The following is a 23,190-nucleotide window of genomic DNA, read 5'->3' as shown; positions in this document are numbered from 1 at the left end:
CATAATTGATTACGAATAAAACCTCTAATATTAAGTTTAATGCTTGGCAACCTTTTTATAAGAGATTGCATGTGCGAGAGTGAAATTATTGTGTAAAGTCACTAGTATGCGCTGTGCGTCTATGTATTTTATGCTTATCAGTGCTTCGATGTACAGCACAACTGTGCATTGTGCGTCTTGTATATTTTATATGTATTATTTAATGTGCGTATAGGTTATGGTAGGACTTTTAACAATATGCGGGAGCAAAGCAGTCGCACAACGCTAATAATCTAATATAGCATCGTACCCAATGGTTTCGTGCTGACGATGCAAGATGGCGTTGTCAGGGGCGACACAAGATGGCGTCGCCCGATATTAATTTAAGATTTGTTCTCAGCCAATCATCTGGCTTCAGCAATATTTAAACCTATTTGATTTATTTCTTTCTTTGAAATGTTTATGTTCAGTGTATCCGAAATAACAATTGACAGTTTTATTTCTGGCGATGTCTCTCATCCTCATATTCCTAGAGATATATTTAATTTTACAAATGATTACCAGCTAGCTGTGATGACAGTTCCCCCCCTTGTGGCTGTGAGAGATTGATTTGATTGGTCACACATTAATCTTCTAACTTAATTGTTCCCAATGCATTTTGAGGCATTTCTTCAAACCAAACTTTCCTTTCATAATCATTATCTTACTCTATTGTAATTTCAGTTAATATATATATATATATATATATAGAGAGAGAGAGAGAGAGATAATGAATTAGACATTTATATTAGAATTAATAGTGACATGTCCAATGTATTATATATATCCCAGCTTTTGTGGCTCACACAATACTTGTAGGGCCTGATTCAGACCTGCTCACAAGCGCTATGTGCTCACAAGCAGGTTGATGGTGAAATTCACTCACTCCGGGGCTCGCTACAAACGGTGCTGCTGTCGATCTTGATCGACAGCTCGCCCCGTTTTGTAGGTGGGGAGGGGGGTGGCTGGACAAACAGAGGTGTTCCTGAAAGAACGCCTGCCATTAGTGGGCGGCCCTACTGACATCACTCGTGATGTCAGTAGTGAGCTTCCTGCTCTATTATAGCAGGAAGCTCACTGGGGCTTGCGGGAATGAGACCCTACCACAAGGGTCTCGTCACAAGCACGTTGGTCATGACCATCACCTGGCCACCCGCTAAAGCTGTGGGTGGTTACCCACAGCTTAGCGAGTAGCCTGGAAGCCGGGCAAAAAAAAACAAGGCCGCCCTGTTTCAGAGCGAGCGCTCACAAAGAGCGTCCGGCTCTGAATCAGGGCCATAGTCCAGGGATGGAACCACATATTAACATCGTGTTTGGGGTCATATTGTACAGAATTGTGTTAGCATAAATCTGGTAGTTGCGAATAGATTGTCGCACATTGCGGCAAGCAGATATTGGCAATACCAGATTTATGTTTAATATCGCATATAACAATGGTTGATTTGAACTAGTTTTTCAGAGGGAACCCAGAGGTTCCCTCTGAGGTCAACCAATGACCCCCTGTGAACTGGAAACGTCCCACCCCTGGACCAATGGAATATGACACAGCCTGCTATTATACTCACCCATAATTTAACTGTATAAATTAGGCTCCCCTGATCCAGTGAGCAGTAGCTGTATTCTACCAGTCATCTGGTGACAACTGTACTCTGGATCCAGGGAGCGCATGCGAACGTATGTATACTGGTTTGTAACTCTGACCTCTTTCTTGAACTATATTGTACCACTGTGTAACTTGTAATAATAATGTTATATATACTTTCAATACAATATTTACTTTTGTGCGTTGGAACACAGAAACTGGTGTGTGTGTGTGTGTGTGTGTGTGTGTGTATTCACTTGCTTTCGCATAAGGTTATTATACTGTGATATATATATATTGCACTGTAATTCATATTGTATTTTTGATATAAATATAGCGACTATTATGCATACTAGTGATGTTACAAATAAGGGAAGGTATTGCATATGCGTTGCGTGCACTGTTCATACACATTTTCATATTTCCAATATGCAAGGTGCATCCACGTGGCGTCTGCAGCCGTAGTGAGATTTAAACAGGAATTCACAAGGGTAAACAGGAGCCTGAAGCCCCCGATGCTGATTACTTGCAGATCTTGTTCAGCGGGCTTGTCTCCTCAGGATTTTTTGTGCTCTTTGTTATGTACCACCTCCCCAGTCCACCATACCAGCCCCTGTCCAGGAGCCACCTTGGGTGTCCTCCTTATCCCAGTTTATGACGCAGCTAGTGGACCTCTTATCAGCCCCCATGCTGTTTTCCACCATGGGTACCCACAGCTATTACAGCCTACTATGTTGGTACCCCCTTTACATCCTCCTTGGATGGATGTTTATGCCCACTCAGTTCAGAATATGGCTCAAACGTCTGCCACCTATCAGCAAATGTTACAGGTGGACAGACCGTTAGCCACCAAAGCACATATTCGTATTGTGTTATCATCCCAGTCCACTTAGCTTTCGGATTGTGACACATCAACTGGGGAGGCAGATGATGCACAAGGTTCTCTCTACGGGTCTCACTTGGGCAAGGAGAACCGTCATTCAACAGTGGATGTCCCTTCTTTAGTGAGGGTGGTTAAATTGATCCCAAATATAGAGGATGATGAACCGGACCCTAAGCCTAAAACCCTGATGTTTAAACATCAAAGGGTGATTGAAGATGAATTCCCTCAATCAGACCAGCTCACTGAGCTCATGGGGGAAGCTTGGGGTACTCCTGGCAAACGGTTCCAGGTACCAAAAAGACTGGCGTCTTTTTACCCTTTCCCTACTAGTGAGTGTACTAAGTTGGAAGTCCCTTCTACTGTTGATTCACATGTGGCATGTTTAGTTAGAAGCTCAATGCTGCCTTTACCATCTACATCCTCTCTTAAGGATGCCACGGATAGAAAACTGGAAACTTGTCTCAGGTCAGTCCACTCGCTTTATGGTAGTCACCCGCCAGGTCCTTTGGTTATGGTCCTGGAAGGCAGATATGGGATCCAAGAAGGCACTCCAATCCTTACCCTTCTGTGGAGCAGGCTGTTCAGCGTGGAGTTGGACAAAATCGTGGCTACCGTGGCAGCCTCAAAATCTGCCTTTCTGCTATCATCAGCAGGCCCTATTCTTAGTCCATCATCTTCTTGGTCCTTTCGCCCCCAGGGTAAGGCAAGAGGACAGTCCTTTCCCAGGCAGTCTAGTACTAAGCCGTGATCCAAGCAGTCTTGGTCGGCCAGATGTCCAGCTTCCAAGTCTGATGACAAACCCTCCGCCTGATGGGTGGGCCTTCTCCTGAGGAATACCATGGTAGTAGGCCAACTTCTTCAATTTCCGACTCTTGGCATCAAACAACAACAGATCTGTGAAGTGGTCTCTCAGGGATATGCCCTCACCTTCCTGAGGTATTCTTCTTAGCTATTTTTTTGTACAGGTGCCCTGGAGAGGGTGACCCCTTTATTGGGGGGGTCCCTAACACCCCAGGGATCCCTGGCCTGGGCTGACTAACGGTCAGGGCTGATGCTGCAGCTGGGGGGCCCGGTGAAAGGGCACCCTGGCTGTGGCATCAGTCTCCCGTTAGAAAGGGTCCAGGGCTGGTTTTAAATATACGGGGTACCTCACATCAATTTTTTTCTCCGTATATTTAAAACCAGCTCTGTCCCTGCTGCCTGTTGCTGGTTTGTAATTTACAGCGGAACCCTACACATTTTTTTCCCTGTAAATTAAGAACCAGGAGAGGATGGCAAGCCCGAGGCTGGTTAGCGTTTTGGGGGGGGACCTCATGTCATTTAAAAAAAAAACAAAAAAAACATTTATCTATTTTTTACAAGTTTAAACACACAAGCACCAAGCACATACCTCACTGATATGTGCTGGCTGTTAGCTCGGGAGAGATTTGCAGAGAGAAAACACTGCAATCTCGGGTGAGTAATCTCCTGCAAAACGAGTTACTCGGGAGAGATCTCTCGTTCTGCTTCACCATCGGCAAACTTGTTTAGCCTCAAATCGCTTGTTGGTATATTTGGTAAAATAAAAGGGATTAAATCACCCGAATTTTGGCAAGGTCCAGCGAGATAAATCACTTTGAAAATCGGGACCATCGCGAAACTTAGTAAATTTACCCCTAGGTGTAAGAGTGGAGATGTAGCGATGTTTCCCAATGTAATCAAGCAAATCGATAATCCATTGTTGTGGCCCTATCTATCCCTACTATACCTTCAGGTCACCAAGGACTTCTTCCTGCTGAGTGGGGGTACCTTGTCCCAGTTTCCGACTCCACGTGCGGCGCTTTGATGTGACATCAGCCACTGGGCACAATGTCGACTGTGCGGTGGGGTGTGCCCTCGATGTCGCTCCACTGGCTCCTGATTCCCATAAAAACTGAAGTTCAGAACCGGAACTTCCTCCAGATTTGGTGGCAAACGTGCTCACTTTGAATGTTTTAGGTTTGTATGTTTATTATGCAGCACTAACTAAATTTTCAAGCACTTAGGACCTCATTCAGAGGCGCTCGCAAAATGCAAGCGCTAGCTCTGAATGAGGGCGGCCGCATCTATTTTTCGGCCCGGCCTCCTGGCCGCTCGCTAGGCTGTGGGTGACCACCCACAGCTTTAGCAAGCAGCCAGGTTGATGGTCGCGATGGTCAAGACCATTGCGAGCATCGGGGTTTGCGATGAGACCCTTGTGGTAGGGTCTTGTCTGCCGCAAGCCCCAGTGAGCTTTCGGCTCTATTAGAGCGGGCAGCTCACCACTGACATCACGAGTGATGTCAGTGGGGCCGCCCCCAAATGGCAGGCGTTCCGTCGGGAACGCCTCCGTTTGGCAAGCTACCCCCCCGCCCCGCCTACAAAACGGTGCAAGCTGTCGATCACCATCGACAGCCGCCACTTTTGTAGTAAGCCCCGGAGCGAGAGAATTTCTCTCTCGCTCCGATGTTTGCACACGCTCAGTGTGGCCACTGCGCGTGCGCAGGGCCTCTACATCGACCCGCTTGCGGGCTCATCAGCGCTTGCGAGCGGGTCTGAATGAGATCCTTAATTTTATACCTTTGCAAATCAAACAGAAGGTCTAATGAAGCAGTGCACGCAGATATCCGCATTATCTGGTATCTGCACATGAGCTGGGCTCATTCTGCACATGTGCAGAGTGGGTCTGCGTACATGGAAGCGTTTCGGAAGCAGGCTGTCAGTGATTCACAGTCTGCTGCCATTTCCCAAAACTGAGGAATGTTGCTGCCATTGGTGGGGAGGGAACAGGCCAGGATTTCCGTTGGCTCGCAGAGATTTTCTTGCCTCTTTTCAGCATCTGCAGTGGCCAGCTTGCATGACCCTATGGTCACTCTGCCGGCCGAGGATCACACAGATATTTTGATGATGCATCCTTGGACGCAGCTCATATCAGTAATGCATGCTGGAAGTGTGACCCCTCCAGCTGCATTACCATAATAGGACGGAATTGCAAGCAGCTTGCAATTTGTTCCACTGCTGAATCAGGCCAAGAGTGGCTTCACTCTGATTGGTCGGAGCATGGGAAAAGCCACTATAGATTGATGACGCTTATACAGTAAGTCTGTGAAAATTCACATTCTATTATATTACGCTCTGAGGGCCTGATTCAGAGATGGACGGTATTGCACAGCCACAAGGATGCGGTGGTGCAATATCGTCCAACTCAAATGTTTGCTTCTGTCATTACTATTTTAATACTAAGGGGCATATCCAATTAGCCGCAGGTCACCCACGGCTAATTGTCAGGCAAAATTCCAGCAACGCGGGGATTAGCTGTTCAATTAAATAGCTATTTCCCCACATCATTAGAATGGGACTCCTGCGCGAGAACACACTGATTCCACGAGAACTGCGGAATCAGTGTGGTTTACCCGCTCGCGCGAGGCCACAGATTTTACCTCGCACCTACATGAGGTGCGAGGTAAAATCCATCAGCGGGTAATTGCGAGCGGGATCTTGGGGACTAATTGGATATGCCCCTAAGTTTGCATTGCCAAAATTCATCTACCTTGCCAAAATTCATCTGCCTCATAAAGTTTGTCTGCCTTGCCAAGTTAGTCTGCTTTGTCAAGTTTATCTATATTGCTAAGTATATATACTTTATCAAGCTTACTTGTATTTTACTGTCTTTGTATCGTACTTCAATAAATATCTTTATATATTTCACCATACGCATGACTCCTTGTTCATCACACCCAGGTGGTTCATAACAGGATGTCCCAGCCAAACAAATCAGGAAATGCTGGAGAGTCTGTTACTCTGGCTTCTCTCAGACAGCCCTGCATTGCAAAAATTTCCTGACGTGCTCTGTGATACCACCCCTCCCTGTGAATCTGTTTCATTCTATGCTCTACATATGGATATTATGCTTCTCCATGCAGATGTAGCTCAGACTCTGCCTGTTTTTCCTGAACTCATTTTGAAAATATCTGCACTCCTCCACGTTGTTTGATCCTCCAGTACTAGTAGAGTTCCCAAACTGCCAACAGAAAACTGCACCTCTGCAACACAAAAGAGGCTTCCTAGTGACACTCGTTCTCAGAGGGTTTCCGCTCCACATGTCATGGCAGCCTCCAGCTCTGTGCAGTAGGGGACTTTAGCCTTGCCATCACTGTGGGGCTCCAACATTGTTGGCCCAGTGGGGGGCTCCAGCCTTGCTGTCTCAATGACAGACTCCAGCTTTGCTGTCTCAGTTGGGGACTCCAATCTTGCTGTTCCTGTGGGGGACTCCTGCGTTCCAGTTCTTGAGCGAGTGCCATCCCTCCAATCTGATGCTGTGTCTGAATCACTTCACTGCTGCCCTTGCATGAGATTCTGTCTTCCCTTGCCTCCGGGCATGAGCTTCTGCCTGCCCTTGCCACCGGGCATGAGATTCTGTCTGCCCTTGCTTATGGGAATGGGGTTCTGTCTGCCTTTGCCTCCAGGCATGATGATGTCCGAGAGGTGTCTGTCACTTTGCCAGAGGTCCAAGAGGTGTCTGCTGCCTGCCAGTAGTTTGAGAGGTGACTGCTGCATTGCAAGAGATCCGATAGGTGTCTGCTGCATTGCCAGATGACTGAGAGGAGTCTGCAGTCCTGCTAGAGGTCTGAGGTGTCTGCCAGCTTGTCAGAGGTCCAAGAGGTGTCTGCCTCCTTGCCTCAGGTCCAAGGGGTGTCTGCCATCCTTCCAGAGGCCCAAGAGGTGTCCATCGCCTTGGCAAAGGTCCAAGAGGTACCCACTGCCATTTGAGAGTTCCCAGAGATGTGTGATGCCTTGCTTGATTCCCATGCCTTTGGGCGCAAAGTTCTGTCTGCCCACATCTTGGGTGTAAGGTTCTGTCTGCCCATGCCTCTGGGCGCAAGCTTCTGTCCACCCTTGCATCTGGGTATGAGGTCCTGCTAGCTTGAGTTGCCAGTCCTACTGAGACTACCAAAGATACCCTGTATCTGTTTCTGTCCAGTCATGTGCCTAAGCCGTGCTTCCTATCAAATTGTGTGCCCAATCCGTGCTCCTGTCCAGTCATGTGCCTGATCTGTGTTTCCTCTCCAATCATGTGCCCAGTTTGGGCTTCCTGTCCAGTCATATGCCCAGTCAGTTTTGCTGCCAAGTCATGGGCCCAAATCTGGGCCTCCTGCCATGTCATGTGCGTGATATGGGCTTCCTTGCCAGTCTAGTGTCCCAAGGTCCAGTATCCAAAGGGTATTTGACACCCTCCGGAGCGAGAAACTCTCTCGCTCCAGAGCGCTCTACAAAAGGGGCGGCTGTCGATGTTGATCGTCAGCTCGCCCCGTTTTGTAGGCGGGCCGGGGGGGTGGTTTAAAAAACGGAGGCATTCCTTAAGGCATACCTACCGTTTTGTTGGCGGCTGCACTGACATCATCAGTGATGTCAGTGGGGAGCTTTTTGCTCGATCAGAGCAGGAAGCTCCCTAGGGCTTGCGGTTGCCGAGACCCAACCTCAGGGTCTCGTCACAAGCCCCGATGGTCGCGATGGTGAACCATCAACCTGGTCGGTCGTGGTAACCCACAGCTTAGCTAGCGACCAGGAGGCCGCACTAAAAAAAAGGAAGCGGCCGCCCATATTCAGAGAGAGCGATCGCTTCTTGCGACCGCCTGCCTCTGAATGAGGGCCTATGTGCCATTCACCAGATTATCATCCTGCTATTTGTTTGTGGACTCTAGGCCTGATTCAGAGATGTATACTAATGCAATTGCAGCTGCAATTTTGTACAGTTTGCAATTGCGAAAATATGCTAATGTTTCCAAAGCTTAGCCAAGCATAGGGATGCCCACTGCTGCCTTCTCATATCTTTCTGATGTTGCGCACCCGTGCAAGCATTGGTAACATCAATGAGGATCGGAGAGCATTGAAGCATATGCGGCAAGTCTGACCTGTCTCAAACACATTGTCTCTCCTGACATGCAGAAAGCTGTCATGCTGCTTATTTATGCATGACTATGAAACGGCGTTTAAACAGTCAGACCCTGCTGCGTTTGCCTAGCCACCTCACGTTACCTCTTTCAAACGATGACTGCCTATCACTGATTTTGCAATCTACTTCTCTGTATCAGCGTAGTTGCTAAACAATTGCGCAGTGTGGCTTACATGCATGCGCGATGGCAAACAATTGCTCAGTCTGCATAAATATCGGCATTGTGTACATCTCTGAATCAGGCCCTGTTTTCTTCTGTCATTACTATTGCAATACTCCTGTAAATTTGCATTGCCAAACTTTGTCTGTCTTGCCAAGTTCATCTGCTTTGCCAATTTTAATTATGTTGCTAAGTATATCTGCTTTATCAAGCTTACCTGCATCCATATCATCCCTCAATAAATATCTCCATATATTTCACCATACGCTGTGACTCCTTATTGATCACACCCAGGGGCGAAGTTTAGAGAACTTTCAGAAGGAGACACAGAGCTAGTCGTAGGGTATCATAAGTGTCGATGGTGCAAATGATGGCGAGCTGATGGTGGCATGTTTACAATTGAGGGCACTACAGGGGCCCTTACTAATGGAGGCACTGCAGGGGGCATTACTACTGGAGGCACTACTACAGGGGGCATTACTTTTAGGGGGATTATTACCAGGGGCATTTTTACTACTTGGGGCACTGCATAGGGGGACCACTACTGGGGGCACTGCATAGGGAGACCACTACTGGGGGCACTGTATAAGGGGCACTACTGGGGGCACTGCATAGGGGGACCACTACTGGGGGCACTGTATATGGGGCACTACTGGAGTTACTGCATAGGGGGACCACTACTGGAGGTACTGCATAGTGGGACCACTACTGGAGGCACTGCATAGGGGGACCTTTACTGGGGGAACTACATAGGCGGGAACTGCATAGGGGGACCTCTACTGAGGGCACTGCATAGGGGGACCACTACTGGGGGCACTGTATAAAAGGAACTGCATAGGGGGCGGCGGCAGCTGGGCTGGCACAGGTGCTGGGGGGTGGTAAATTTTAATTTGGGGGTGGGGGGGCACCAACATTTATCTTGCCTCGGGGCACCTGGGATGAAGTTACGCCACTGCATAGTACACACTCTGGATCAGTGCCTTTGACGACAATATGTAAGGTCCAAGAAGTGGACAAAATATTGTAATTTGCATCTAAAATTACAGAAGAGTGCCCATAATTAATCCCAATGGTTGGAGGATGAATGAACATGATAAGATCATAGTACTGCAATGTTATAGTCATCCTCAGTGGGACAATGAGGATGAATATTTACTCTCACCCCATTCTGAAAGGTTATCAGATAAGATTGAAGATGTACTACCAAGCTATTACCACTAACTATCACTGCTGAAAGAGACAGAGGTAAAAGACACAAGGGGATACTTAGGAAACTTTCAGTTTTTGGATATTGCTGAATACTAGGCAGCCTCTAATATTAAATGAGCTTATTACAAAACATATGGAAACTATTGTTTCCGCATGTGTAACAGGCCCATAACTGATAATAAATAGGCCCCCTTTATGTAAAGGTATATGATATGGTATAGTTGGAGGTACTCACTGAGTTATGTCTTCCATGTTTTAATTAATTTCCTATAAACTCTAAAACTAGATTTCCCAAAAAGAAAATAAAAACAAGACACCAGTAAATAAAGCATAAACATAAATCATTAATATAAATCAAGGCATGCAACATGCAGACAACTATTTCTCATGCACTAAATAAAAGTGCTTGAAGTGAACTTTGGAATATGAAATAACAGGTGCTTGAGAGCATTAGTCTGGTGACAGATGGACAAGATACACAAACACACAACAAAGTGAATTGAATAGGGAAGGAAGAGGATCATTAGCTACATAAGAGAGCAGAAATAGATGAATTATTGAACAAGCTGGTATAGCCGGTTTGTCTTTGAGAATCATCATCCTCTGTTTAGCACAACAGGGAACAAACTATTTAATAGAGTGGCAGATGCATGTTTACATGACTTGAGAATCTAGGCAACATTTAATTTATACTTGAAAAAATATGTTTGGATTTTTCCCTTAGTGGAAGCAATCAGAGAAAATATAAGCAGGTGTGGGATCTGAAAATGTTCATCAAGAAATCTTTGATGTAATAACTATACATTTTTACGCCATATTCTATTTAAACATCATTATTGAATATGTAAAAATTACCTTTTTGGCCCTCAAAAAGCAGTTTTGTTTTATTTCTTTATTTTTATTTGTTCTTGAATAGTACCTTTATACCTTAAGAAAATACAGATGTAACAAGCGTTAAATTTACAAAGGCACACCTTGCAGCGATTAAAACTTGCTTTGGTGTTTTAAAGAAACACTTTTTTAACAGACATGATGAAACCCACAAGCACATCTGAGTCTATTGGGAAAATTTACTAAGAATCGTGTTTGGGCAAGATTAAACTTGAATAGGTTCCCACAAACACGCATGAGTTTTCCCAGACCAAACTCGCAAATTTACCAAGAAGTGTTTTGCAAAATCGTATTTTTCAATGGTGAATGCAAACGTGTTTTGTCGTGTGAGTTTTAGGCAAAAAATGCGTGAGAATGGGTGTGTTTATAAAACACGTGTGAGAATGGATGTGTTTATACAACACGTGTGAGAATGGATGTGTTTATACAACACGTGTGAGAATGGATGTGTTTATAAAACACGTGTGAGAATGGATGTGGTTATATAAAACACATAGGAGAATAGTTGTCTTTAGAAAACACACAGGAGAATTTTTGTATTTAGAAAACACACAGGAGAATGGTTGTGTTTAGAAAACACACTGGAAAATGAATGCATCATCCTAGTACATGTTCTGATTGAAGCAGGCACATCATGTACACACTGCCTAAGCATATAAAAACACCACAAACAGCCCAACTTTTGAGGGTTTTGTTGGCTGGAGGTTTGTGAAGGAAAGTGAGGAAGGTGTTTAGTGGTGTAGAAAAAAAATTTGGCTACTGGAATAGATTGTTGGTTGGTATGTGGAAATTGTTTTGTTCTTATTTATTGTCTTGTCATATATCTGTTTGTCTCATTTTTCTGTCTTTCTTGATAGTGTTTTTTTCTTTTGTCCTGCTAGTGTGTTTTGTATGTGTGGCATGTGTGTGGGTAGTAGGAAAGGAGGTTTGTTTTAGTTTGTCTTTTTTTCTGTGTGTTTTGCACTTGTATAGGGAGGGGGAAAGGAATATGTCCAGGGCAGAGGAGAGGCAGGGAGAGATTGTGGTGGAGGAGGTTGCATCTCAAGAAACCCTATAGAGCAGTACAGGCAACAGTGATGAGGCACCCAGGCAGAGTGGCAAGACCAAGATGGGGCGTAATGTGAATTTTTCTGTGGCGTAGAACATGGTCCTTGTGCAGGAGGTCATGAAATCCTAGCCACATACAATGAATACCAATGGGTAGTATATATTGCCATATTTAAAAAACATCATTGTCTTCCCACTAATTGCAACTTGAAACACATGCAAACACATCCAAAGTCACGCAAACACTCACCTCAGGAGTTCGCCTATTTGAAAAGTCTATTTTGTTGAGAGTTTGGTAATTTCTCATGCTAGTTTCAAAACTCGATTCTTGGTAAATTTGCGAGTTGTATGGTTTCCTATGGAAAGTACTTGCGAGATTGGCCAATGGTGTATTTGGTCGTGTTATGTAAACTCGTGCAAGTTTTGATGTCTGTTTCCTGCGAGTTCACATGTGTTTGCCCTTAGTAAATTTGCGAGTTGGAAAAAAAGACTAAACTCGCGTGAGATTGCAAACTCGCCCAAACACTATTCTTAATAAATTTAACTGGTCTTGTTTACCACCCCAAGTGATTTATTTTTATCCAATAAAATGTATTTTGATACACGTATAAATCAAATCTGCCATATATATACAATACTGTGCAAAAGTGTTAGGCAGGTGTGGAAAAATGCTGCAAAGTGTTAATAGTTTATTTTTATCAATTAACAAAATACAAATTGAAGGAACAGAAGATAAATCTACATCAAATCTTTATTTGGTGTGACCACCCTTTGCCTTCAAAACAGCATAAATTATTTCAGGTACACTTGCACAAAGTAAGGGATTTTGTAGGACTATAGTCAGGTGTATGATTAACCAATCATACCAAACAGGTGATAATGATCATCATTTTCATATATAGGTTGAAACACAGTCATTAACAGAAACAGCTGTGTAGGAGGCTTAAAACTGGGTGAGAAACATCAAAACTCTGCTACAAAGGTGAGTTGTGGAAGACAGTTTCATGTCACAGGTCATACACCATGGCAAGACTGAGCACAGCAACAAGACACAAGATAGATTTACTGGATCAGCAAGGTCTCTCCCAGGCAAAGATTTCAAAGCAAACTGGGGTTTCAAGATGTGCTGTTCAAGCTCTTTTGAAGAAGCACAAAGAAATGGGCAACGTTGGGGACCACAGACGCAGTGGTCGACCAAGGAAACTTAGTGCATCAGATGAAAGACACGTCTTTCTTATTTCCTTTCGAAATCAGAAGATGTCCAGCAGTGTCATCAGCTCAGAACTAGTAGATACCAGTGGGACCCAGGTACACCCATCTACTGTTCATAGAAGTCTGGCCAGAAGTGGTCTTTTATAGAAGAATTGCCACAAAAAGCCATACCTTTGATGTGGAAACAAGGCCAAGTGATTCAACTATGCATGAAAACATAGGAACTGGGGTGAAGAAAAATGGCAGCAGGTTCTCTGGACTGATGAGTCAAATTTTTAAATATTTGTCTGTAACAGAATGCAGTTTGTTTGCCGAACGGCTGAGAGCAGTACAATAATGAGTGTCTGCAGGCAACAGTAAAGCATGGTTGAGGTTCCTTGCAAGTTTGGGGCTGCATTTCAGAAAATGGAGTTGGGGATTTGGTCAGGATTAATGGTGTATTCAATGCTGAGAATACTGGCAGGTACTTATCCATCATGCAATACCATCAGGGAGGTATCTAATTGGCTCCAAATTTATTCTGCAGTAGGGCAATGACCCCAAACATAGAGCCAATGTAATTAAGAACTATCAGCATAAAGAAGAACAAGGAGTCCTGGAAGTGATGCTACAGCCCCCACAGAGCCCTGATCTCAACATCATCGAGTCTGTCTGGGATTACATGAAGAGACAGAAAGATTTGAGAAAGCTTACATCCTTCGAAGATCTGTGGTCAGTTCTCCAAGATGTTTGAAACAACCACCCTACCGAGTTCCTTCAAAAACTGTGTGCAAGCATACCTAGAAAAATTGATGCTGTTTTGAAGCCAAAGGGTAGTCACACCAAATATTGATTTAAATTAGAAATCTCTTCTGTTCATTCACTTTGTATTTTGTTAATTGATATAAATAAACTATTAATACTTCTAGCTTTGAACACAATTTTTAGACTAGGTATGTATAAAAACCATCCCATATACTACGCAACAATTTAGCAAACCAGTTATTTTTTTAGTAAAATAAAAAACAAAAGGCACACAATTCAAATAGTTCAAATTGCCCTCTGAGGGCAGTCCTCAAAACTAATCAGAATCCCGAATGTAGAAATTACTGACCCAAAGATGAGTAACATAAGGCTCCCCCCTGTTATCAATGGTTGTTGGGTACAAGGGCAAAATTTTATAGCATAGTGCAACCATCCCTTTTCTGCAGTGCTTGACTATTCCAAGTGTGTATTGTTTCCCAGACTGTGTTCCCGATTACTCTTTTGTGTCAACCCTTGCCTTTTCTCTAACTATGTCTCTCAGATTCTCCTTGCCTTCCATTCTGCCCAGTACAGACCACGCAGAGTAGCAAACCTTGTTCACATTTTCTGAATATGCTGCCTGGATACGCCGTTTGTCCAGTACAAATCACACCATGTACTGAACGTTACTTACACTACCAGTCAAATTAATCTTACAGCAAAATAATGCCCCCTACATACTTCCAGGCTATATCAGAACTACCTCAGTGATGGTGGAAATGGGGATGGAAGTACATAGAATGAAAATCCTAACAACAAATTACAAACTTTACTGATTAACCTAGTAAGTGGGTGTTGATGAATTTTCTGTGTTTATAATTAAGGAATAGGCAATCATTTTGTTTTTCTGTCTTCTAGAATTTTTTGAATAATTGGTTGGGCACCTTACCCTCAATAAATAACCTTGAAAAAGCATTTTAAACAGCTGCGATATAATTTCAGGGGTTTTTCCACAATTTATAGTAAGTAGGCCTTAAATCTCCTGCCCAATGTTGCCTACACGCACAAAGGTTTCTGACTATAAAGCTAATAGTATGCAGTTATCAGTGAAGTCCTTGGATTCTGATAAGATCGGAGCCAGTTATGTAAATATAAAGTAATAATGATATCGTTTCCTGCCCTTGTGCTGATCAAAGACAGCACAATAACATAGCTTACAAAAGAGGAGCAAATCAGTGTAGTGCAATGTTAAGTGCCTCAACACTACACCAAAACATATTGGAAGAAGGAGGCTTGTGTGTATCCCCCATTATGGGCCCCCTCCTCTCACTCCAGTGTCCGGCAGCTGACTGATGCGGCTGGCCAGACAGTGGACACTGCAGAATCAATAGACTCTGGTCACTAGAGTGTGCCCAGGGTCTACTGCGCATGCGCAGATTGCCGGGGAAATGGCACGGCCGCCATTTTCCCAGCCCTCCTTCTCACAGCACATGCGCGAAACGCCGGAAAGATGGCCATTTTCCGGTGTTTGAACAGCGCTGGGAGACCCAACGCAGGACTTCGGAGTGGTAAGTATGACAAAGTATGGGTGCAGGGTGTGCGGTGCTGGCCCCCTTAGACCTGGGGGCCCGTGTGCACCGCACACCCTGCAGCCATTTTATGATACGCCCCCGGGACAGCATCATAAAATGGCTCCTAGCCAAATGACATAGATCATATCTGCCCATTTTATGTGATGTTACCCAGGATTCAGTGAACCTGAAATATAATATATGTTTTACTGATGGTGTCTATATTGGGGAGTTTAATATTTATGGTATAGGGGAGCAGAATAACTCTTGCAGACAAACCACATTGGAAACTAGGGCTCAAAACACAGTGGTGGGCAAACAGCTCCTCAAACACCAACAAAAATATTCTCACCCCCCTACAATCACTTGGTCTCCTTGTCATCCCAGCCATGCATCACACACTTCCAGAAACAGGAGCAGGCATCTCAAATATCACACATCCAAGTTTTGCCTGTCAGTTCACTGAATTAATAGGTTTGTTTTGCCTTTTAAATTATTTGTAAAAATAGGCATACTCACTTGAAATGTGCCAATGCCTGCATCTCGCAGGCTGTTATATTTCCCCCTAGACTCTGATGGCTCTAGTTTCACACCAGCTGAGAAGCATACCATGTTTATGGTGGTCAGTTGCAAGTTCAATGTATTTCTTTTATTTTGTACTGATAGAACTTTCATTTGGTTTTGTGACTTAAAGTGTTCTTTTGACCTATCTTGCTGACCTCCCAGATAGAAACTCTACAAGTTCTAGGAACTGATATTATGCATACACTTCAATAGAACAATGCCAAGATTAAACTATGTATGACAGTGTAGGAGCTATACTTAGCAAAATGTAACTAATATGCTGCTTTTAAGTCTATTATTTTCAGCTAAATGTCCCTTTAATGCTAAAAAATGCACAACCCTATATCATTTATAAAGGGTTCTCCTCCCCAAAACTCTGAAGGCTGCTCCATGTAGCTATTTTTTTCCTAGGCTCTGTGGTTCATTTCATAGCTGACAATCAGAATTGTGTAGTGCAGCAGAGTGAGAGTGGGTGTTTGAATAGGAAAACCCTTTTGATCACCCTTCCTTCCATAGCCATTTACTAGAGAACTTAGTTATTAACTAAACCTGTACCCAGGGCCGGCGTTTCCATTAGTAATCTTTAGGCAACTGCCTAAGGGCACCAGGACCTGAGGTGTCAAACTAGCCTACTCTTTCGGATTGCCCAGGAGGATCCAGAAAATTGTGTGTCTCTCTCGGCCACCTGCAAGAGTGCAACCCGGAGCCACTAGCCCCTACACACCTGCTGAAAACCTGTCACCAGCACAATTGAGTGTGACCTTCTACCTACTCACCGACAGCAGGCGGGTGCTTCAGACTCTCCTCTCTATGATCGGGAAGAATGTGCTTGCGCAATGATCTGAATACAGATGTGTGTATATTAGAGACAACATGGCGTCTCCATAATCTACAGCCAGCTGCCAACGGGGCTGAAGAGTTGGGTGCCCCACGCTGCACAGGTAACTGCGGTGTTAGGGTGAGCTGAAGGCGGCCAGGGAGTGATGGGATGTTCCGGTCTCCCTGCTAATGTACAGGGGAGATGGGAAGCAGTCAGTGCAGATGTGTCTAATGTGCCTGGTATGAGGGGGTAATTGGTGGCCTCTTGGTTAGAATAACCACCCCATGTGATAGGTTGCTTTTGGTTTCCTAGTTAGCATCTGAGTGGCAGCCCTGCATCTCTGCACAGCCTGGCATGGAAAGGGTTAGTTGCCCAGTTGTCAGCACAGGCACACATTGTTTTATGCCTATCACACTTAATTTTCTGTATTCTCTTCTATGTACTGTGTAGGATTAATCATTGTGTGTGGTCTGTTTCCAAGTAGTGAGGATACCTTGTATGAAGTAGTGTGGATAGATACATTTTATGAAATGGTTGCCCAGTTTGGGTTTGTGGTTTGTGTTTGCTCATACATAGGTTCATGTACTATATAGGTATCCATCTGTCATATGCAGTCATATACAAATAGGACCCATCAATGTTTAAATACTGTGCAGAGCAGCCTACAGCAGCTCTAGTGCCATTGGATGGAGTTTATTTAGTCTTATGTAAATTGTTGAATGCGTGTATTGGAGAATTAGGGATGGCAATGTTTCGCCTTGGACACCTAGAAACCTTGCACCAGTCCTGATTTTACCTAATAACCCTAATAGTCATTAAAAGAAATAAGGCACGGTAAAAATAGCTTGGCGTTTCATAATCAATTTTATTTCCTAACATCCACCAAATGTACAGCACAAAACACAATTTGTTGCTCTGAATGTAAGAAATATTAATTTATGAAGACACAATATACATACTGTATAAACTACTCCAAATAAAAATTGCATACATTGCTCCTTACAAATGATCTAATTTACAGTGCTGCTCATTGATGCAATTTAACACAAAAAAAAATAAAAATCAGTGCACAGTACATAAAAACACGTCAATTACAAAATTAGCAAAGTAATAAATACAAACATACGCTACCAAACATCCTTAGCTTCAGACATAAATTAATTAAGCATTAGGAATAAATACATGTTTGTGAGATTTTCTCATATCCAACTTAAATATAGAACACATTTAAACATATAATAAATTAAACATTAACAGTTGTAGTGATTCCATTAGTAACTGCTTCATCCCTGAATACCCCCACTTGGTTATATAATGCAAAAGCACCTAAACTTTCATTCTTAACTCGTAAAAGCCATGTGGTGTTTAGGTAAGAGTTTCCTACTTGCAGTAGATAACCCTTTGTACCTGAAGAATCTGTCTTGTCATTGTGTACTGTATATGCTTGTCTGTCAGTCTGTACTGTACTGTATGTACACATATGATACTGTAGAAGCCAATGAAACCACAGAAAGTCATGCTTCTTGTCTGATATCACAAAGATGGCTACAGACAAAATGACATCGTGCAAATGTGTGGTGCCCAATGGCTAAATAGGAGAATTAATGCTTTTTTTTTTTTATTATTTTTTAAATCTATGTACGTATCCCAAATTCTTTTGGTAGACCCTCTCTGGTTTTCAATAAATATTTTACTAGGAAACATAGCTCAACCATCATTAGTTTTGAGCACTTTTTCACTTTTTATTTCCAGTTCTAAATTTGCAAAGTGAAACATGTTACATAGGCTGATTGTTATGAAACATACTGTGAAAATTAATTTTGTGTAAGTATACCACATTTAATTCACCTTCTTGCACCAACAATTTGTAAACTCTGGCATGTGTGCGAAGGTCATTGTCGGGACAAAGCTAAACTTTTTGAAGCTCCTTCACCCTCCTTATTCTGCTTTTAATAAAATTGTAGTTGTCCACAGCCACCATTGCATGAATTCCATTTCTGTACTGGGTCTGCACCGATGCCAATAGACACAACCGTGAGCCGCCAAGTCAGTAATAAAGCCATCTATTGTATTATTATATTGATACTTTTTTTTTCATTTATGAAAGTACCACTTAAGTTTGCAAATCACAAAGATGCACAATCTGTTGTATTTTTTTTTAAACATTAATGACATAGCCCTTCACTAAGTCGCAACCCTGTCAATATATAAGCCTCATTTATCTTTACAAATGTCTCATATATATTTATGAGATATAGTATCTGGGAAACTTATTATTCGCTAATTCACAGAATTCCACCAAGAAAAAACGTAATAATTGCAACTGTTCAGTGATAATGTCAAACACACCCACACATGATCATTAGATAAAACCACCTACTGTCACTATGAGGAGTACTGCTAAACAGTGAGCAGGAGCATTGTGCGGGAAATACAACAATTTTTAAATGCCATTTCATGTATTTCCAAAAAGTTTTTAGTCCCATGCACCCAAATAATAGATCTCATTCATTTCATTTTATAGAAAGTGTTTTGACTAATATTTCATTGAGTTCCACTTCATTTGTTATTATCTTATTTAATTGTGTGATAATTTTCTTTTTGTTTTTTCAAGCAAGTAACTATTCTAGATGATTCCACGTATGAGTCTGCAATCTATGTATATTTTAAATGATGGCCTGTAAGCTCTGAACAGCTTTGAAAACCAGAGCAATGATGCAAGCATACTTTCTTATTTAGGCATGTATGTAGTATTAAAGACACACCTGCATTATGCATTTTTAATACATATCAGATGAAGGGAAATATGTCATCAGAAATTATAAGCAATAGTTCAGAAGTCAATTGTTGTCAAAATAACTCTTGGGAATGAAGATTTTCATTATTTATCTTTAAATATGTTATGCTTAATTGATATATAATGCCCTGATAATCTAAAACTAATAATAATAATAATGATAATAATAATAATGTTACTATCAAATGGCACATTTGTTTATTAGAACGTAATTGTTACTTTGTTATAACTTAACAATTCTTCTACCATATATCTGGCACTAATTGTACAGAAATTGTAAATTTTTATTGTGTTTTAAATAGTCCTCTTTTTTGTGTATCCAGCAGGTAACATATTTTCTTTTAAACAGGGACAGTAGGTCATCTTTTTTTTCTCCAGGGTGAAAAGTGTATGCATAAATTAAAGTTGAATTATAAGTACTTTACACAATAAAAAAAACACAATTTGAATCTAATCATTTACACTGAGGCACATATGCACAAGCAAAGTGCATATACAAGGCAGTTTAGCTGGTTTTTTACATCGTCTGTTGCAAAAATATAGTTTGTGAAAACTAATCATACACAGAAAAGCACTCTAATCATATTTTAACTGTCCTTGCTAATAAAATGTATTTAGACATAAACATGTTAACTTTTCCATCTAGTATCAAGATGATACTGTATACACTCCTGAACTTGGCGTATAGTTTATCACCATCTATGGAGGTGCAGTTAATTAGGAATACAACTATATTAGCACAAATAAACTACAATAAAGAACTTGTCAAAAAAAAATTGACATAACGTTCTTGAGTTCTCTAGGATTGCCAACTTATGTGGAAGAAGAAGTTTCATCTTTATGTGAGCAAACAGACCACCAAAGCATACAATATTCCAGGAACAAAAATTGTATCATTTAATGTTTTACTTTCCTATACTCTAAAGGCCATGAGGTATCAATTATAAATTATTCAAGTGCTAGCAAGAAATCCAGTGTCTATGACATACATATAAATATACATTACAATAAACACTAAATGCTACTAATTGTTATTGCTAGCATCAATCAAAATAAACAGTTATTTAAAGCAAAATAAAAAAAAGAAATTATCTCAATATGGGTGGCTATCTCATATTTTTTAATCCCTGATCTCATGTCGCAGCAACAGTACTTTTTAAAATCATAATTAAGGGAAATGGGCAAGAGTACCAAAAATATAACAACGAAGAACCCTTTTTTATCATTGAAGTAACTTTTCTTTTCATTCCAAGTTTTATTTTTCATTATTATTTTACAGAATCGCCTTTCATAAAATCTATTTAAAATCCACTCAGAAAATAACTTATAAAAAGATATTTGTAAAAATATGGTAAGCCTAACAAAAAAAATTGTTTAAAGGTATGAACAAAACCTCCTTCAAATCTTAAATAAATACAATTTATAAAAAATAGTTGCAAACACCTTTTTACATTCACTATACAAAATAAAGAGTGCAATAGAGAAAAAATGAGCTGAAATAAGTACATTGAAATACACTTGTTAAGTGCGTTGCTGTTAGTTCAAACAGTCTTATATATTTTTGTTTTATGACCGCTGGGGAAGAAAATAGTGCAATATTGAAGTTGTTAATGCAGCACACCAATCAACAATATCCTTTGTGCCAGTATATATACTCCAGCTCGTTTTAGATGGAGATTGCGCTTGTATTATTTTTTGTTGCCCAGCAGATCTTTGCATACTATACGTGGATTCCTTTAACTGCTTGTTTTATACTTTCCAAGAGGGCTTTGCATTCTGGTGAATAATCCCGCTCCGTATTGCTGTACATTTCTGTGAGAGTATTCACATACGATTCAAAATTATGTTCACTGATTGTTTCCTAAGTGGAGAAACAAACTATTTTTATTTCAGATAATATTGTACAAGTGTATTAAAATACATTGTATGACAGACAGTAAAATTAAATATAAACAAATGCATGTTGTCAATGTATGACGATATATATATATATATATATATATATATATATATATATGTATATATATATATATATATAAATATATATATATATATATATATATATATTTATTTTAATATACACAATACAATAATTTATCACTGGTTTGGTGGCACTGTACATGTATTATATAATTCCAGTGATACTTTATTAAAGCAAATTCTCATGGTTCATTTATTCAAATGTTCTCTTTTGGGTATATTGCATATATCTATATATGGATAAATCATTATTTTTAATACTCCAAAGCACAATTACATAGACCTAGAGTAGTGGCAAATAGGGAAACCAGCCACTGGCTATTTATTTATTATTATTATTATATTTATTATTATTATTATTATTATTAAGACTAAACATTTTTACTTAATTGATTTACATCACCATGTTTAATGCACTTAAATTAAAATAACACTCAAAGCCAGTATAGCTAACATAAACAGAAATTTTTCTTCTGTTAGTTTTACTTTTAACTATACTATGTGAATCTCACAGAAGAACATATAAATGGAATGGGTATGAAATACCGGCGGCTGAAGCCAAACAGGACAAGATGCTGACTAGCGCTGGTAAGTACCCTCCCCTCTCCCTCCCTAACCCTCCTTTAGTGGTGCCTAACTCTTAAACTCCCAAGGTGGTGTCTAGCCCTAAGTCCCCCCTGCGGGGGGGGAATGCCTAACCCTAACCTCCCCCTAATGGCACCTAACCCTAAGCCCCCCTTCCCCTAGCCTAACCCTCCCCAGGTGGTGCCTAACCCTAAGTCCTCCCGGGAGTCCCTAAACCTAACCCCTCCATGGCTAAGTGCTAAGACGCCCTGACTTACATCGTTTGGTCCGGTGTCTGTATGTCTTCCAGCATCAGGATTAAGATAGGCGTCGGTATTTTGATGCCTATCTTAAGTCCCCCATTGGGCTTTAGCAGTCGGGATATAGACCGGTAGCATTTAGTCTAATAACTACATCCCATATAAATGGGGTGAGATTAGTTTTGCACCATTTATTTGGTCTTTTTTTAAACTAACAATGCTATATTTGTACTTTTTGTGGCATATTAATTTGCTTAGCAAATTGTGTTGCAAAGGCAGCTTAGGTATATAGCTGTGTTTATGTATATGATGTAGTTAGAGTGCAATAAAAATATGTTTATTTGTTCCTTACAGCAATAGATCCATTTCACCTACAATATTAACACCGTCCACTAAGAAATATCCTCCCAGGTCACACCCACTCTCACCCCTCTTATCCCCTTTATCATTTGTGCTTTCCCTGTCTCTGGGGATGACGTCCATGTTCTTTTGTCATCAACCCTATCCCTTCTCACCTCAAAAGCTCCCAGTCTCCCCAAACCTGCAATTAGCACACCTCTTCAGTTTGGTTTTCCTCCACTATTATTTTCCCCTCAGCCTTTAAGCACAGTTCTGTCTTACCCATCCTCAAAAAAGCTTCTCCTTTAAGAGGTCCTGCTTGTATCTTAAATGACCTCCTATACTCTCTTCTCCCATTCACCTCCTCATTTCTCAATTAGCTTGTCTTTAACCACCTCATAAGCTTGTTCTTCTCTCACTCCCTCTGCAATCAACAGAGAATGCCCTTTCTAAAGTCATAACTTATTTCTCAACCCAGTCTAATCATTACTTATAATTGGGCATCCTCGTGAAACTCTTTTGTCTCTTTTGACACTGTGGTCCACCCTTCCCATTTGCACACCTTTCTTTCCTTTGGCCTTTGTGGTTTCTGTGACATTATCTTCTCCTAATTGACCTTC

The 23,190-nt window shown here is 41.5% G+C and overlaps 1 protein-coding gene across 3 annotated transcripts in view; it reads right to left on the bottom strand.

Annotated features, from left to right (window-relative positions):
* Nucleotides 1–20,867: 20,867 nt before the first annotated feature.
* The window catches only part of ST18 (ST18 C2H2C-type zinc finger transcription factor), a 152,225-nt gene continuing 149,902 nt past the window's right edge, over nt 20,868–23,190 (bottom strand). For all 3 annotated transcript variants that reach the window (XM_088469758.1, XM_088469759.1, XM_088469760.1), the window contains exon 18: nt 20,868–21,288. In XM_088469758.1, the coding sequence (XP_088325884.1) occupies nt 21,148–21,288 (141 nt within the window). In that variant the 3' untranslated portion in view covers nt 20,868–21,147. The remainder of the gene's footprint in view (nt 21,289–23,190) is intronic.

This window comes from Taudactylus pleione, unplaced genomic scaffold (assembly GCF_031769625.1).
Source record: "Taudactylus pleione unplaced genomic scaffold, aTauple2 ptg000093l, whole genome shotgun sequence".
Taxonomy (NCBI): Eukaryota; Metazoa; Chordata; class Amphibia; order Anura; family Myobatrachidae; genus Taudactylus; species Taudactylus pleione.
This window is presented reverse-complemented; position numbering and strand designations above follow the sequence as displayed.